This window comes from Hypomesus nipponensis, chromosome 2 (assembly GCF_054491055.1).
Source record: "Hypomesus nipponensis isolate SF chromosome 2, ASM5449105v1, whole genome shotgun sequence".
NCBI lineage: Eukaryota > Metazoa > Chordata > Actinopteri > Osmeriformes > Osmeridae > Hypomesus > Hypomesus nipponensis.
The window spans coordinates 14,311,346-14,329,095 of NC_140362.1; the positions used below are offsets into that span (position 1 = coordinate 14,311,346).

Genomic DNA, 17,750 nt, shown 5'->3' on the forward strand with positions numbered 1-17,750 from the left:
GGGAGGGGGGGGGGGGGGGGGGGGGTTGGAGGGGGGGGGGGGGAGGCATGGACGTTAGGACACATGGAATCGATGTCGCGGGGAAGCTCGAGGGAGCCTGACCCCCCCGCAGGTTTGAGCACGGGTCAAATATCAAAATCGTGAAATACCGAGCGAGCGATCTCCGGAGCGTTCCGTGGTGGTGTGGTGTGGTCGTGGCCGGGACGTACCTGCTCGTTGCGGAGGTGAGCCCCGCTGGTCAGGTGCTGGTGCAGGTTGCTCTCCGTGTAGAAGGACTTCCCGCACAGCAGGCAGTGGAAGCGCTTCTCCCGGGACGGGTGCTTCATGGAGATGTGTACGTTCAGGCCGCTCAGCCCGTCCGCCAGGAAGCCGCAGTCCTCGCAGCGGATGCGGGGGTTGGGGGTCACGGCCCTCCTCCTGGCCCCGTTGGCCCCGCCCGGTAGGAGCCGGGACCTGCGGCCCCTCGTGGGGCCCCCCGCGGCCGCCCCCGCCGGGCCGCTGCCGCCGCCCGCCTCCCCCTCGCTGGCGAGGCGCTCGTGCAGGGCCCGTTCGTTCTCCGACAGGGACTTTATGGAGACGATGCAGGCGTCGAAGGGGACGGCCCGGACCAGCTGTTTGTCGGTCGGCGCGACGTCGTCTTTGTCTTCGGAGGCGTCCATGTCTGCGTCGGAGCAGGCGGCCTGGGCCTCTCGCTCCGCCTGGACCTGGCCTGGAGCCTGTGGCCCGCTCTGCTCCTGGGGCTGGTGGGGGCCTGACTCTGGGGAAGGCTGGCTCACGGGAGCCTCTGCGGCCTCCTCCACAGGCTCCCCCCCGCCCCCCTCAGGAGGCTCCACGTCCTGCTCGACGGGCTCCGTGACGTCATCCGTAGAAATCCCGTCCTCAGACCCCACGCAGACCACCACGACATTGATCCCGTCTACCTCAGCCCCGCCCTCTTCTGCCATTTTGTCGGTGATCTCATCGCTCGGGGTTCCTGGCCGGGCGGGGCTGGGGGATTCATGCTCGCTGGGTGTTTCTGTGGGCTGGGGCTCGGGTTGAGGCTGGGGCTGAGGCTGGGGCTGAGGCTGGGGCTCGTTGGAGGAGGGGGAAGAGTCCTCAACAGGAGTGGTGGTAGATGGGACCTCGTCAGGGTGGGGGTCAGGCTCAGGCGCGTCCTCGTCTTCCAGCGCCCCGGGCTCCTCCTGGGTCCTAAAGCTCTTCTCCTGCTCCAGGTACATCTGGCTTTTCTGCTTGTGCTTGTCGGTGGAGGCGTGGCGGGACATCTCCCGGCACGTCACGGCGTAGTAGCTGCACGCCAGACACACAAACTCAAACTCCCGCGTATGCTTCCTCTTCACGTGCAGGTCCAGGGACGGGATGGAGTGCGCCACAAAGTCGCAGTGAGGGCAGGAGTTCACCGCGTCATATTTGCTCTTCTTCCTCCCGGGGACGGCGTTGTCCTCACCTTCCCTCTCTCCCTCTTTCTCTCCTTCTGCCTCTCCCTCTCCTTCCCTGTCTCCTTTACCCTCTCCTTCCCCGTCTCCTGTTCCCTCTCCTTCCCTGTCTCCTTTTCCCTCCCCTTCCCCGTCTCCTGTTCCCTCCCCTTCCCTGTCTCCTTTTCCCTCTCCTTCCCTGTCTCCTTTTCCCTCTCCTGTGCTCTGGCACCCCGACACCACGGTCAAGGTCTGGTCCTCGCCGCCGGCCTCCGCCACACGCTTTGTGTGCTTCTTGGTGACGCGGTGGCGGTCCATGTCCCCCCGGGTCACGCAGTTGTAGTTGCAGAGGCGGCAGGCGAAGCTGTACTGGTGGCTGTGCTTGCGCCGCACGTGCACGCTCAGGTTGGTGGCGTTGGACACGGCCAGGCCGCAGTAGCTACACGTGGTCGACGAGGTCAGCTTGGGCCGGCCCCTCCTCCTCTTGGGGGGCTTGCTGTCGTCCATGTTCTCCTCCACCTCCTCCAGGACGGCCCTGGCCGCCTCCACCGCCTCCTCGGCCTCCGCGTCCATCTCGGACAGCGCCGCCCCGCCGCCGCCACCCGCCTCCTCGCCGGCCTCCGCTGACGCCGCCTCGTCCGCCGGCGCTCCCTCCCCGGCCTTGTCGCGGCTCACCCTCGCCACGCATTCCTCGGGGGGGGTGGTGGCAGTGGCGGGGTCCCTCTCCCGGACCTGCCGCTGGTGGCCCTCGGAGGCCAGGTGAGTGTCCATCCACTCGGGTGTGGCGCAGGAGTAGCGGCACAGCCGGCAGTGGAGGCGGTCCTCTGCGGGGTGCTTCAGCCGGGTGTGGCTCTCCAGGAGGGTGACGTTGCTGACCCGGAACTCACAGCTGCTGCACTGCAGCTGGAACCTGGAGCCCAGGGTGCGCTTGGACCCACGGGGCTGGGGATGGACCTGTGTCAAGGTCTGAACTTGGGCCTGGGCCTGGGTCTGAGTTTGAGTCTGTGCCTGGGTCTGGGGAGAGGTGGGTGTGGGAGTGAGGGTGGAGGTGGTCTTGGCACTGCTGCTCTGGACCTCAGCCTGCTCGTCTTCGGTGATGTCTTCGTCCCCCGGGAGCCCCGCTGGGGGGCTGGTAACCTTGGCTGGGGTGTTCTCCTCCACTCTCTTCCTGTGCTTGTTACTGAGGCAGTGCTTCTCGTAGTCACACTTGGCCGCGCAGGCATAGCGGCAGAGCTGGCAGGAGTAGTCTTTCTCTTTGGTGTGGCGTCTCTTGATGTGCACCTCCAGACTGGGCCTGTCCTTGAACTCGTGTCCGCAGTAGGAGCAGCTGTGCGGGTGCTTGGGCTTGGGGGCCCGCTTGCTGAGCCTCCTGGGAGGGGTGGGGCTCTGGGGCTGCCGGGCTGGCTGGTCTTTGGCTCCAGCGCTGTCCTCCGTCTCGGAGCCTCCAGTCTCCATGTCTTGGTCCTCTGGAGCAGCAGGTTTGTCTGCTGTGGTCAACTCCCCTGTGGAGGAGCCCGTCTCACCCGCCTGCTCCACCTCCACGGCGCCACTCCGTAGGTTTAAGCCTGATTCTGGACCTCTCCCCTGACCACTTTCGTCGGACTGGGCCTCGTGGAGGTGGCCGTCTTCCAGGGACGGGTCAGGAGGTGGTTCAGGTTTCTTAGCGGGAGTTTGGACGCCGGTGCGGCCGCCCCCTCTGCGAGAGTGCTTCCTCTTGGAGTGGATCTTCAGGGCTGTTGGGGTTTTGGCCACAAAGTCGCAGATGGGGCAGGTGCAGCCGTCGTCTGTCACCTTGGTGACAGCATCGCCACCTGGTCGGTCTGACTCCTCCCCCTCTGCACCCACTTCACTGTGATTTCCATCGGTGACCTCATCAGGCCTTGCCCTCTTTGGTGCCGAGGGACCGGCAGTGTCCATTTCCTGTGTGTTTGTTTTTGCATCAGGACCCTTGTTGCCCGGGGCAACCTCTGTGTCTGACCGTAACTTTCTGTCCATGTTGCTTTACATGTGCAGATGCCAGCAGAAGCGACAAACTGTGTCAAATGTTCTGATCCTGTTCCTGCCAAACAAAACACACCATATAATAAACTAACAAGTACAATAATTAACTTCAATATACCACCATTAAAATGACCAACTGTTAAAACAGGGTAAGGACGACTTACATAGAATATTGGAATGATGTGGGAGGAAAAAAAATACAGTATATGAACAGCTATTTGTTGCCATCTAGTGCCTTTCAAGTGAAACTGTTTGTCATAAAAAATATAAAAAATCTTGGCATAATCAGTGATGAAAATAGATAGGGAATGATTAAAGAACTGTCTATTGCAGCTTCTAGCTCATATTTCTTGACCATTACTTTCCTTCCCTCTCCGTTCTTTGACTGATTTTGTCATTAAGTGAATGTGTTCTCACATTTTTGCTCTCAAAACTTAATTCCCAAAGATTTCTGGCTGGAGGCTTCAGTTGAAAATGTGGAGATGATTGCAAAGCACATCTACAGGCTAATTTATCTCCATAACGATGCCAAAAGTTAATTCTCTGTAACACTGAACTTTGCACCGACTTGACCTTACTTAAAACTATGTTCCCCCTTGTAAAATGTTTATGGCTCTCGTCCTTTTACTTTGGCAGACCCTAGGTCAATTGGATTTTATGTCTGGTCAAGCCTTAAAAGTAGTGGGTGATAATTTACAATCACCTTTCCAATTAAACAAATCTGTCCTCAAGATGTACTTGCTGCTTGCCACACACTTAGAACTATGACCCGACAATCAATAAAACATTCATATTTGTCAGATAGTAATACAAATTGATAACTATCCAACTAATGTTTTAAGGCACATCATTGTTACTTAAAAGTACGAGTAGGTCATATACATGATATAGATCTGAATTAAATATTACTAGAATGGAAAAAGTTCTACATGGGTACCCTAGCTTCCATGTATGCTACAGTGTGTTCTTAATACTGAACACAGGCAGGGGCTTCAGGCGGGGCAATACAAGGAAAATATATTTATTATATTAGTTACAATACAATTAAATAATACTACATAACACGTACACGTCAGTGCAATACAGTAGGCATAAAGGAAGGAAAAGACAACACATAATAGTGCCTGGCAAGTCTTTGTATTCTTGTCAAGTCCTTCAGTGCTTCGTTCTGACATGATTGGTACCGTTGTGGAGTGCGTGATGCTAACGATTTGGAATGAGACGGCCCCCTCGTTGGTGGGTTACATTGGTGCATGGGACTGGGAGTGTAAGGGAGACAGGCAATATAAGAGCAAATGTGGTTATATTATGAAGGTTAGTCGTCTTTGACATTAGCTAGAGGTGTGTTTATTTCCTTTTCGCAATGTATGCTTCATGTTTTGGGCGCTTGTGGTGTTGTTTATTATCATTGACCTATGCACTGTTTGTAAAGCTCTTTCTTGTAAGTCGCTTTGGATAAAGGCGTCTGCTAAATGAATACATGTAAATGTTTCATTAGAATTCCAGCCCATTTGCTGAAATATTATAAATTGGTGTAAATTAGCAAAGAAGCCAACGACATTGGCTTGACAACTAGTAGTTTGGCAAGCTGAAAGGCTGGGCTAGGTATGAGCGGGCTTTGCAGGCTAGTTAGCCTACAAGCTAGTATCCGGAAAGACAGCAAAAGCTAGTCTGTGTATAGCAAGACAAACAAATCAGATATGGTGAAATTGTTTTCATTTACATATTTGCTTGCTATAATCCCTAGCTGTCGTGTGCATATCGTGATAACCTATCAATTGTTTACGTAGTTTGCTAGCTGGAGAACTTTCTGAAATATTCACGTCCGGTTAGCTCACTAGCGGATAGCTTTTCAAACGCGTTTTTTGCATGGATTTGGCTAGCGACACACGAACTTGCTGGTTCACTTCACTTGGGTCGACCCAATAATTTAAAGGTATTGTTTCAATTGCCCTATCAGAGTAAAGCAGAGGCGGGACTTCTTTGCTCTTAGGCTCAGAAAACGACGGCAGCACAGAGGCCCAAAAAGGCCTCTAATAGCGACCTTAAGACACTCATACATAGAGAACAAACAACATACACAACTACGTTACAAATATCCCCAATGTCGTGATAAATATAGACCACTATTTAATCACTCAATGTGGCAATGTGTTGAGGTCTTACCTGCAAATATGGAAGTATTTCCAATGTCTGCGCGTTTTGCTCTTGGTCACAAATGGCGTACCGTAGCATGTACTGCACGTCACTCTACCGAATTAAGGCGGGCTTTGGATCAGCTGAAGAGAGATCAGCTGACTGCTCTCACGAGAGAGTACATTTGCGGCAAGTACTATGTGGTCAACGGTTAACATAGTTTGTAAGCAATTATAGTTATCCAAAATCATTGATGATGTTAATGTCGAACATTCCGGTATCAGCGATCCCAATGTAAATATGATGTGTGACACACAGGTATTTCTCCGTATGAACGGTCACTGTTTGCATTCAAATATGATATTGAATATGAATTAGTTGATCGTCTTACTAGGAACGCCGCAGGCTATAAATAGGTCTTACTGATGCACTGGGAAAATAAATAGGCCTATAGAGTATATTTGTAAAAATAGGCCTACTTAAAGTATCCTACCCCAGCCCAGTCCTTTCTCTTTCATCTAGGCGACACAGCTTTCCCTTCTGAATGTGTGGTAGTTTTGCTTAGCTTGCATATGCAAGGACACCATAATACCCCTCATTCAGAAACACAAATATATTTCATATAATTACTCTCGAATGGTCTGTCTTTGATTAATTGCCAGTTCTGTTTGACGTCTGTGGTACAGTGTTGCAGTCTAAAGATTGATTAACACTAGTGCTTAAACTGATGCTGCAGCTTGTCAGGTCAGGGGTTTGATGAATGGCAATCCTGCTTTGAGTCCAGTGTTTACTTTACTAGTCATTTGGATTAATTCATCACAGTCACAATTATATGACATGGATGGTTGAGGATGCCGCCCTCATCTCCCCATTTGTCTTTAGGCTCATTATTCATTTGTTCCCACTACCTGTCTTTTAAGTTGGAAGTCTTGGACACACACACTCCCTTAGGAGCAATCATTTTAGGCAAAGATTAACCATCGCTCACTTATTCACCAACTCATTCACGTAAATCCAATCAGTGATTTTACTCAAAACACCAACAACAGCAATTCTGTTGCTTATATATTTAAGGCACATTTTAGACATCAAACCTTGTATGTGGTTGAGAGCCTGGTTAAGGTTCACGCACTGCAGTTCTCTACTGCATGAAAAGAATAGGGTTAGTACCTACTTAAAGAACACGATGTACTTGTTTTCATTCAACCAAATGAAAATGTTGAATGCCCCCATTGTTGTCCCCCCCCCAACCCCCCACCCCCATTGTGAGGCACAAAGGTCAAATTACGTTTTTTATTGGGGAAATTCAAGGATAATGTGAGCATAACAGAAGAGAATACTAACAAGACAGTTATCATGTATCAGTCAGGCACCACCTATGAGAAAGCCTTCTCCAGCCACAAGGCCCTCCATCACTGGGTTACTTACATTTACATGTATTCATTTAGCAGATGTTTTATTCAAAGTGACCTCTAAGAGAGAACTTTACAAAGTGCATAGGTCACTCATAATAACAACAAGATAGCCCCAAAAACATTGCGGGTAGCCAAAACATGAAGCACACATTGTGAACAACCAATATAAGTGCCAAAGGGAAGAACTATAAGATGTAGCATGTAGTTAAACAAGTTACAATTAAACAACATGAATCACTATAAGTGCACCAGCAGTCTACCTGTAGACTTCCATGTCATTGATCGTTTTTTGTTTTTATTAAACACAGGCTTGTATGATGTAATCACGCACATGTATGTCTTGAGCTGTGTGAATCATACAGTCATTAAAAGTGTCCGGTTACATTGTTGCCTTCATTGACCACATTGAGGTGAATTTGAGATTTAACTTTGCCCTTTAAGCTGTGAGAGCTCATGAATATAGGCCACAAACAGCTTGGTCCCTTCAATGTAGTTGAACCTAGAAGGAAACACACAGGTACATTATTTGCATGTTATTTGTATAGTATATTATAATCTTATGAAAAGATTTGAAGAAACCTATGGTAACTTATGCCAGGGAGTCCACAGGATAGGCTGCACACTCTAGGAATGAGGGCAGTCACTAAAGATGTGATTACGGGGGAACGTGTGTATGTCTGTGTGTGCATATGTTTGTGGAGGACGCGTGTCTTTACCGGCTGATCTTCTCATTCTGAGAGTGTTCTCCGTCGTCGTGGGCGCCGATGGGCAGCATCATCACACTCTTCCCAGTCTCCTCCTGGAAGTTCTGTGCGATGGGGATGGTAGAGCCTTCTCTCACCAGCTCCGGCTCCACTCCAAACACTAGCACGCACACAACCGCATTTTAACAGCCAGCCAGACTAATGTATTTGTACATTCATGTTGTGGATGCTAGCCTAAGTAACACAACATCAACATGACAACAAGAATGCCATACACTGGAAAGTTTCCAGTATACTGTGTGATATGTTTACTATGTATACAATTATGTGAGGAACATAAATTGAGGAGTTAGATGTAATGATATGATGAAGGATAATGCGACGACACTGTACAGCCCTAACATAGAGTAAACTTACCCCAGCCCCTGGTGTGCACTGACCCTTACAACACATGCACAACAACCAAGTCTCCACAAACACAGATAGACACACATTTACCCAGTAACTGACCGTCTCGGATGGCCTTCTGTCCAGCCACGTACTGAGGATCCTTGAGGTCAGCCAACCAGGGTTTGGCCCCTACAGTGGCGATGACTCTCAGAATGCTGGGACTCTTCCGACTGGCAAACACCTGCTCCAGGTGCTCTTTCACCTTTTGGAGAGAGAAGGGGTGCGTCTCAGAGACTGCATGCAGTACCGGAGAGTCCAATCACGAGGACCGTGTTTCAGTGTCGGCGCCTCCTCCATACCTTCCTCTCCACGTCTGAGGGCACCATGTCGGGAACGTGGCGGATGGAGAACTTGCCGGTGACCCGCCGGGGTATGACGGTCTTGATGCCGGGCTCGGAGAATGCTCCTTGGATCCCGTGGATGGACAGAGACGGGTAGCGCCATCGGGCCATCAGGACCTCCTCCTGCACAACACATAGCACACAAATATGCATCATTAGAAGTGGGTAATTAGCATAATACACTTGCTGTAGCAACTATGCAGCTTGTTGATTGTATTGTTCATTGTCTTATTTTCCATGATAACCATACAGGATTCATACAAGTATGTTTATATATATATATATAACAGACCTAAATATTATTTCTGGTATCAACAAAGTGTACGGTCAAATCCACAAGATACCACACTTTTGTGTCTTGCAGGAAGTGTTGGACTCCAGCTGTGTTTTTCAGCTCCTTCAAGCTGAAGTTGATGTTTTCATAAAGCTTTCTCTCCACATCAGTGAGGGGCGCTACGGCGTCAGTAACCCCTGGAACAAGGATCTTTCCTGTGTGGTCCGTCAAACTTCCTGTTGAAGGAAAAAGTGACACGTGATCTCTAGGTACAGACACACGACACAAACATAATGTATACAGATGGGTGTGTTACAACAATGCCTGTCGGGTGAAATGGGTCAATGTCTCACCCAGGAGGGAGATCAGATCAGACATGGGCTCATGGATTGAACCTCCAAACACCCCAGAATGAAGGTCCAGTTTGGGACCATCTACCTGGAAGAACACAGGACACAAACAGTATCAGTGACTGCCTGGGGAAATATGTTCCTTTATGAAACTCCTGATGTGAAATGATCATGGACAAAAAGGTCTATAGATAGGCAAGCAAGCTGATCGATTTGTTTGAGTGAATAATTCATCATTTAACTGATTGTGACCTCCACTAAGAAGTAGCTGCTTCCCCTGGTTCCATAGGTCAGGGCCGGAGTGTTTGAGGTCCACACGTTGTCGGAGATGACAATGAAGTCCACGTCTGAGAAGAAGCTGTCGTTCTTCCTCCTGGTGAGCTCCAGAAGCCCGTGAGAGCCCACCTCCTCCATGCCCTCGATGATGAGCTTGACGTTCACAGGAACCTCCTGAGATACACGGGTATCAAAAGTAAATCCGTCAGCTGCACCTCTCTAACCATGACGTCGACTTCACGGCCCGACCCATGATAACATGGTGATGAGTATGATGAATTCAATCAAATGTTTCAATTGAAATGAAGTCAATTCAATTGAAACTTCTCGTTGGTATATGTGTGAGGATGGGGCACCATCACCTGTTTTGTGGCTTTGTAGGCTTCTATTGCATGAAGCCAGGCCAGGACTGGGCCCTTGTTGTCTGTGGTCCCTCTGCCATACAGGTTGCCTGGGAGACAGATAACATAACTTTATTGTCCATGACATTTACATAAAATATTAGAGCATTCTGGCAACATAGTATTGGACATTAAAGAACATCTAAACTACATGACAGAGAGACACAGAGACACCCTGTGACTCTCATAGTGTCACACTGTCCGGTGTCACAATCCATCGGCTAGTTTAGACTAGGCTATATGGCACCCGTCAATTCATGTCACTGAGTAAAGTTGATCCAATGGGGAAATCTCAGATGTGTAAACTCTGAGTTGAAATCAAACACACCCAGAGTATTCGCAAATCTGCGTTATCCCTACCACTGATCTCAGTCAGGGTGAATGGGTCCGTGTTCCAGCCGTCCTCCCTCCTGGCTGGTTGCACGTCCACGTGGCCGTAAATGCAGAGTGTGGCCTTCTCCGGGTCTCTCACAAACTCAGCCAGCACAACAGGAGGCAAGGGAACAGTCTGGCCACTGGGCAGCTTCATAGGACAGTCAGTGGTTGACAGTCACTTCACAAGGCACATCTTTACTCCATATCAACAGAAGTTTACATTTAAATTTAGTGTTTTAACAGACGCTCTTATCCAGAGCGATGTACAGTAAGTACAGGGACATTCCCCCACACAAAATTATTTTTCACGTCCGGGAATTGAACCGGCAACCTTCTGATTAATAGCCAGATTCCCTAACCGCTCAGCCATCTGACTCTGAAGTTGATCAGAAGTAACTAGCAGAAAAGAGAACACATCTTGGACTTCAGGGGCTACGGCATTCGTAAGGAGTGACCGGCTAAGGCTATAGGAGGACACACTTCTGTTTTTTTACACCCCGTGAAGACTCGGTGGAGTAGATGTTTCTGCCAGTATTTACCTGATGCGTTCCTACATCTGCCAGCTCCACGCTGCCCCCCATCTCTCTGATCCGCTCTGCTGTCATGTTCAGCAGCTGATCAATCTGTCCCCACATGGCCGGGTCACCTGAGTCACTCTGGATGGCCACCCAGTCCCCCAGCCTCTGAGACGGAGAGCACAGATGCAGAGCACAACGTTGCTGTCTTGCCATGTACTGTACATTCCAAAAGTATTTAGGGAGGGAACTCATTTTGCATTACATGGACAACCACTACATCATATCAACAAGCTGACGTATTTTATTGATTTACTATGACAGAAAATGTGTTCCTCCCTCACCTGGACAAAATGGTTTTGGTTCTGATCAATGTACTGGAACAGAGGCTTCAACATGATGCTGGTTTCAGGAGATTTGGACAGCAAAGAGATGGAAAAAGAGGAGGAAGAGGCTGCAAGGAGTTTGCATGAGCAATCCTGTGGCAAGACTAACAAGGAGCTTTTATAAAACCTAGCATATCCTGTTCTTTTCTTACCACAGCCAACAGACTGGATTCCTTCAAGCAAACTGGGGGAGTGTCTACTTGTCTTCCTGTAGTTGGTATGTATTTTTTCTGGATGTTGCAATGCCAGGGCTCAAAGTTTGAAAGTCAAAGTTCAGCACTTTGAATGAAATAATGGCTGGATAACTCTGTTTAGACATACATGATGGAAATCATTGCCAATGGACGGGATCAAAGGAAACTTCTTAACAGTTTCACAACTGAATGCCATCCTCGCCATTGCATCTCACTAGTTCCAATATAATGGCTCAACAATGAGCTTATCAATATTGACGGCATATATAAATCCAATAAGCATTCATAAAAACTGTAATTCATAGGTCTGTCTGTTATGTTCAAATATCACCAGCAGATGGCAGAATAATATTTTAAATGGTTTGCGATTGCTTCTGTCTGATTAAGTACCAAACCATGAATGGAATCACAACAGCAGAAAATCACTCTCCAACAAACTGGACTATGTGGACATATTGCTTGGTTGCTGACGGACATCGTTTTCTATTTTATTTTGTCATGATCCAATACTAAATGTTGAGAACTTAGCGCAACAATGTTGACACGCGTTCGGTGTCTGGTTCAGTTGTTTATTTTTGGGTTCCTTCTGTGAAGGGGGGCAAGCCACTATCTCGCTAAGCGCTGTCAACTTGTTTTGTTGTGGGTCTAGGCCAACTCAAATGTGAGTTGAAAGGCGTATTGCACATTCATGGTAGAATTGAAGACGTTTGCTTAAAAATGGGTATTTATACGGTAACCAAACATGACTAGCTAGCTAACCAGAACAGATAGACTAGTACTAGCTAACTGGGTATTAAAGCCACCCTCCATGTCATTATGTTTGTCCCACACAGACAAGGACACATTACTAGCTAACTATCTACTGTATCCTAACTGTCTGTGTTTCCTTGTATTTCCTATTCAGATACATATTTAGCACTTAACGGTATCTGTAAATGATCTCCAGATTGCATTGGACGTATTGCTGATAGTGACTTCATGTACAGTCATTTGGAGTTAGCTATGAAGTTAATCATGTTCTGCTCCCTTTCTCAGGGTAGCCGTTAGTGCACTAGAGAGCACATCAGTCAGACGAGCCGCCTTAGCCATGTCTGTGACCTCACTCCTGCGCAGTGCTATGAGGTAAGCAAAGATACTGACATATGTGAGTGGTCCATTTTATAGTACTGTAGGTGTGAGAATATCAGATCCCAGATGCGAGTGATCACAACATCTCTACGACATACACGGTGACAGTGACAAGGTTAAACACTTAACTTGAACTTCAGTTTGAGCAGCCTAGCCATTTTATACCAGGAATATATCAAATAGACATTCATATCAGGTAAACAACCAGGATGGGGCAAAGTAGGTTACATTCTCATAAGCATCTCACACTCTGCTTATCAATATCATTTCCTTACTCATCCCTACCCGTACCCACAGGGCGTATACTCTAAAGATGGTAGTGATGTTGACGATGATGAGTCTTGGTAGACTTGGTCGTCCTCCAGCCTGGTCTATGTCACCCTTGTGTCCTTCAGAGTGGGAAACAAACGCGTCGGTGCACACCTCATCCAGCACAGGGCCCTCTCGGGTGCGGACGCCATCAACGCCCTCCGGCCCTTCTACTTTGCGGTGCACCCCGACTTCTTTGGACAGCACCCCAAGGAAAGGGTAAGGGCCTTCTGGGGGTGGCGCACTCGCGTGGTTGTAACCTGGCCTGTGTTGCGATAAAGTCGTAGTTGCACGTCTGAATCGTGATCTCTCGTCGCTTCCGACTCAAAGCTGATTGGATGAGAGGGACGAGAGAGAGAGAGAGGGAGAGAGAGAGAGAGAGAGAGAGAGAGAGAGAGAGAGAGAGAGAGAGAGAGAGAGAGAGAGAGAGAGAGAGAGACGCGGGAGAACCCCTTCTCTGGTGTTTGAGAACAAGGACCCAAAGTTTCCAGAGACATTCAAGTCCAAATGGGGCCAATCTTTGTTTTCTCCTCTGTAGGAAGTGAATGAGAATTCCCTGAAGAGGCTCAATGGCTACCTGGAGAGCCTTCAGAAACCTGGAGGGAGCTCAGTTCACCCCACCAAGCTGACATTCTACGTGCGGGATACCAAGGAGAACAACAATGTTCAGAATGACATCCTCGCCACCAGTCAGTACCCGCCTCCTAAAGCGTTTCACCCATCAAGTCTTGGCTTTTAGAGTATTAGAGTTATAGAGCATAACTGCTATCCTGTGGACTTTCTGCCTGCATTTCCCAGGGTTCCGTTCAGTGAGCTTCACCCTGCAGACCAGAGATGTGCTGAGCACAGTGATTGATGTCCTCCAGTCTTGCAGTCTGTCTGTAGAACACATGAAGGCCCTGCAGGCCAACACCGAGTCATCCAGGAAGTCATCCAGGAAATTTGCTGCACAGACAGGAAGTCCCTTCTACAGGTACACAAAACCAGATTGAAACAGAACGAAGGGGAATGCAGTCTGCTATCCATCCATACCCACAAAAGGGACCTATAGGGTAGTGATTCTACCCAAACTGAATTCCCCTGTACTGCTCCTCTTTGAAGACCCATCAAGTGGGACAAGACCTACTACTCCTTCACTGGCTTCAGAGACCCAGAGCAGGAGCTGGAGCAGGCCAAGGCTGTGGAGCCCAAACTCAGGTAGCCAGAGCATCTCCTGTTACCATGACTACCCATCGAGTAGATACCGCACCTCCTATCACTATGACCAGGGCTTGTTTACCAGGTTAACAGGGCTCTCTGCTCTCCTACCCTCTAGTCTGTGGCTGAGGACCCACGAGAAGGAGGCCAGCAGGAAGCAGAGAGACAGCCTCCCCCGCAGGGACGAGCTGGAGAGGCTGAAGAAGGAGCTGTGTCAGCAGTTTGCCATCGAAGACATCAGGCAGGTTTCAAGATCAACCCAATGCTATTTGAATACTTACTCTGTGCTCGATTGCTTCTGCCTGGGTATGATTGAACCAATGGGATGGTCCCAAGTTCTCCCCACCCACCTGGTCCTTCAGCCGGGTTATTTAATTAGTTTTATATAACCATTAACAGATGTTCAAACTATTACTTTAACCTCATTTGATCTGAGACTTTGATCGGCTAGTTTACATTGAAGATGTTGCCTGACTGTATTAAATTAGACTTAGAGATGTACTTGAAATGTATTTCATTCTGTATAATTTAACTTAGTTAAATATATATCTAGTGAACTCGAGTTCCTGTGAAACATGGAATTGAATTAACCTGACCTGTCATTCAGGAATTCATAAATCATGAATTGACCTGATGTAAACCCCCCACACACCCACACACACACACACACACACACACACACATACACAGGTGGCAGCGCACCTGGGGGGTGTCACACCGATGCTGCCAGCTGCAGAGTCTGAGCCGTCTGTCCCAGCAGAACCCAGAGGCTGTGCTCAACCTGCGAGGTACAACACACACACACACACACTCACACGCATACGACATTGAGCTTCCATCCTCACAGGCATCTCAGACTATGGTGGAACAGGAACTGACGAGAACTTCTCCTTCCTCTATAGGACACACCATTGTATTTACTGACCAATCAGGAATGAATGCCTTGGGTCATGTGATGCTGGGATCCATGGATGTCCATCACCAGTGGGCCAAGGTTAGCCTTGTTCGTGATCCCAATCCCTGTGCGTGTGTGTGTGTACTGTGTTTAAACAGAAGAGCATTTGTAGGTGCTCTCCTTCCCCTGTGTGCACATGTGTGTATTCGTTCACGTGTATGTGTGTGCGTGTAACACATGTGTACACAAATGTGTGTGTCCCCCTTGCAGCTGTTTGAGCGTCTACCTAGCTACCGTTCCCTGAAGCAGCAGGCTGATTGGCTGAAGGAGCGGATCAGCCTGCTGCTGGGGGGCATCCAGGTGGTCCACGTAGAGCGCCTGGGCCCCCTGCTGGCCATTGAGGAGCACTACAGCACCCTCAACGCCTTCCACAAGAGGCTGCTGCCTCGGAGGCTGGCCCTGCACCCACGCAGCCTGCAGGGGCTGGCCATGACCCTGGAGAGGTACTGCCCTCACCACACACACACACACACACTATATACGCCGCTCTCGCCTCAACACTTAAACACAAGGAACTCTCTGCTATGTTTGGGTTCGTGTCAGGCTCTTCAGAACACTCGAACTTCAGAAGCTAGGGGATGAGTTTATCTGTGTGAGATATTTGCTGCTCCTCAGGAAGTTTGGAGTTCTATTGATGTGTGTGTGTGTGTTTGTGCGCGCGTGTGTGTGTAGTGGTCGTTCCAGCCCTAGTCTTCATGAGCGGGGCCACTTCCTCATCCCGACGACGTGTGAACCAGTCCTGCTGCAGAATTTCCTCCAGAATCAGGCTAGAGAGGCCCGGCGGCGAATCAAACTCAAAAACCAGTGAGTCACATGACTCCTGTCAAACACTGGGTCCGGTAATGGATCGAAACCCCGACTGTGTACAAACAGTTTACACTGTTAGCGAGTGTTTTTATGTCTGTGTGTATGTATGTGTACCATGCACTTACACTGTGTACTTGGACATATTCTCACCTGCTCGTGTCCCTCCGTGTCTCCCCCAGGCTGCAGGTGGAGGAGGACCAGGCGGTGCAGGGCTGCCTCCAGACCCTGGCCCTCCTCAGCCTGTCCAAGGAGCCGGGCATCACCTCCAGCCAGATGATCCCCTGCTGCCACAGGCTCCTGGAACTGCGCTCCCCCCTGCTCCAGAACCTCCGCCTCTGCATCTCCCACTTCTACTCCGTCATGCAGGACGGAGACCTTTGCATCCCCTGGGACTGGAAAGGCTGAACCCCACACACACACACACACACACGTGTTGCACGCGCACATGTTGCACACGCACACACACACACACACACACACACACACACACACAGGCACATCACAAGAGACTAGCCGCCACTGACATGCCAGCAGACCTCGTGAACCCTGAACCCTGATGGTTCTGAGGTCCCATCCCTGTGGGTTGAACCTGATCACCTGCAGGACTCAACACTGGTCGTAACCATGGAGAGGAGAACAGACTTTACCCTGGTACTGGGACAAGCGTGAGAGACAGGCAGGTGGATAGGTGGAGAACAGACCGGTGGATGGAGAGACACTGAGGTGGACCAACAGATAGACAGAGGTCCGAGGGAAAATCCAAGGATTTTCTAGAGCTCATCTATGATTCAGAACAATCTGCCTTTTGAAGAATTATTATAATCCCAATAATATAGTTTTATTTTTATTGTTGTGTGCACTAATATACAGAAGTCTATAACTGTTAATTCTAAGCAAAGTTACCTTTGCAGGTAAAGGTATTTTTATTTGTGTAAGTGAAGCTAATCAAGATTTAAATGGGTTTTGTGGAATAATTTATATAAATACAACAGTCTTTGATGGGCTAAATGTATTCACGTTGCACCTTACTTGAATCTCTGCGGATGAAGTTGAGAGAGCAAAATCTGGTGCTTAGTCACATATATGCTACTGTCACACATGAAACTGTGAGGCCACCTGTTCCATGTCATTAGACCTATTACTGTTGGTTTGAACACGCGCCACTATGTTGCACTGTTTCAGAATCCAGAATTTCATACATTCATGCATTTCATAGCTTGCTTTCTGTAGAGCATACTTTCCACATCCTCATGTAGGTCAGAAAGACCCAATCGGTGTTGACGTGTGATGTGTTGAGCATTTCTGCCGTGGATTTAAAGTTGATCCCCCTGCTGCTGCTGGTGTACAACCACAAAGCTGTAACTATAGAAACACAATGGCTGTAAACAGGGTTTTCACAGGCGTGTGACACACCTCAGAAAAAACCTCCTGTCGGCCCTCACACTATGAAGATAAGCGATGTCCTGGTGGTGATGCTCCGATGCTCGCCACTACTTATAGCACTTGGTCATAATCAACATTGTTGGGGTGTTATCCAATCAATGGACACATTGTATTTTAGAAAAGGGAACTTGTCTGCCTAGCAATAATGCAATCATGTGACTCCTTGTTTTGTACAGTAAGATGTCATGGGAAATGGTGTTGCACATGGCAGCTAAATGACCTGTTTGTTAACTGTTTTACTTGACAGTGTTTGTGTCAGTGGCCAGTTGGAACACTTTTAGATTGTTACAGAAGAAGGGGAAAAACCAGGGTGCAAATTACAGGGGGGGGGGAGGGCCTGACTTGGACCCCCCCCCAAAAGAGTTAAAAACAACAGGTCGGGGGGTGGTTGATACACGCCCTGGAGAAGAAGTTGACCCCCCCGATTGTCATCGTATGATTCGCACTCTGGGAACAACTACATACTTGAAATGTTTGAATCATTTCATTTGTTACCATAAACCATTCTTAATAAAAGAGCTGCTAATAAATTGGATGAAATCTGAAACAGAGTGGATTTGATACTATTTTTAGCCTTAAACTGTGATTGTGTCACCATTCATGTCCTCACAGATCTGCAATGGCGTAATGGGATGCCTATAGGTGGAGCTAGAAGATCTGTCGTCCTCTGTCCAGTGGGTG

At 48.8% G+C, this 17,750-nt stretch overlaps 3 protein-coding genes across 3 annotated transcripts in view; 1 reads left to right on the plus strand and 2 right to left on the minus strand.

Annotated features, from left to right (window-relative positions):
- znf407 (zinc finger protein 407) overlaps window positions 1-5,741 on the minus strand; it is a 94,848-nt gene extending 89,107 nt beyond the window's left edge. The window contains exons 1-3 of the mRNA XM_084669136.1: window positions 5,580-5,741; window positions 1,596-3,471; window positions 210-1,532 (exon numbers count right to left, since the gene is read on the minus strand). Coding sequence (XP_084525262.1) covers window positions 210-1,532; window positions 1,596-3,407 — 3,135 coding nt within the window. The 5' untranslated portion in view covers window positions 3,408-3,471; window positions 5,580-5,741. The remainder of the gene's footprint in view (window positions 1-209; window positions 1,533-1,595; window positions 3,472-5,579) is intronic.
- Window positions 5,742-7,143: 1,402 nt separating this feature from the next.
- Window positions 7,144-11,048, minus strand: LOC146300934 (beta-Ala-His dipeptidase-like). The gene is made up of 11 exons (XM_084707728.1): window positions 10,995-11,048; window positions 10,675-10,818; window positions 10,121-10,283; window positions 9,722-9,810; window positions 9,336-9,533; window positions 9,087-9,171; window positions 8,809-8,969; window positions 8,418-8,582; window positions 8,179-8,320; window positions 7,681-7,828; window positions 7,144-7,463 (listed from the first exon to the last, which is right to left on the minus strand). Exons 1-11 carry the CDS (start codon window positions 11,046-11,048, stop codon window positions 7,388-7,390), a joined length of 1,425 nt encoding a protein of 474 aa, XP_084563854.1. The 3' UTR covers window positions 7,144-7,387.
- Window positions 11,049-11,626: 578 nt separating this feature from the next.
- tcaim (T cell activation inhibitor, mitochondrial) lies at window positions 11,627-17,616 on the plus strand. The gene is made up of 12 exons (XM_084707836.1): window positions 11,627-11,891; window positions 12,266-12,352; window positions 12,754-12,886; window positions 13,206-13,356; window positions 13,466-13,640; window positions 13,769-13,864; window positions 13,983-14,105; window positions 14,555-14,652; window positions 14,767-14,858; window positions 15,030-15,262; window positions 15,492-15,623; window positions 15,806-17,616. Coding segments are annotated over exons 1-12 (1,548 nt in total). The 5' UTR covers window positions 11,627-11,889; the 3' UTR covers window positions 16,032-17,616.
- Window positions 17,617-17,750: the final 134 nt, after the last annotated feature.

Coding starts and splice junctions, on each gene's coding strand:
- LOC146300934 (XM_084707728.1), bottom strand. CDS start 11,048: ATGTTGAAGCCTCTGTTCCAGTACATTGATCAGAACCAAAACCATTTT. Junction 9,534..9,721: donor CCTACAAAGCCACAAAACAG/GTGATGGTGCCC, acceptor CGTGTATCTCAG/GAGGTTCCTGTGAACGTCAA. Junction 8,321..8,417: donor CCTCAGACGTGGAGAGGAAG/GTATGGAGGAGG, acceptor TCTCTCCAAAAG/GTGAAAGAGCACCTGGAGCA.
- tcaim (XM_084707836.1), top strand. Junction 12,887..13,205: donor GACAGCACCCCAAGGAAAGG/GTAAGGGCCTTC, acceptor TCTCCTCTGTAG/GAAGTGAATGAGAATTCCCT. Junction 15,263..15,491: donor CTGGCCATGACCCTGGAGAG/GTACTGCCCTCA, acceptor GTGTGTGTGTAG/TGGTCGTTCCAGCCCTAGTC.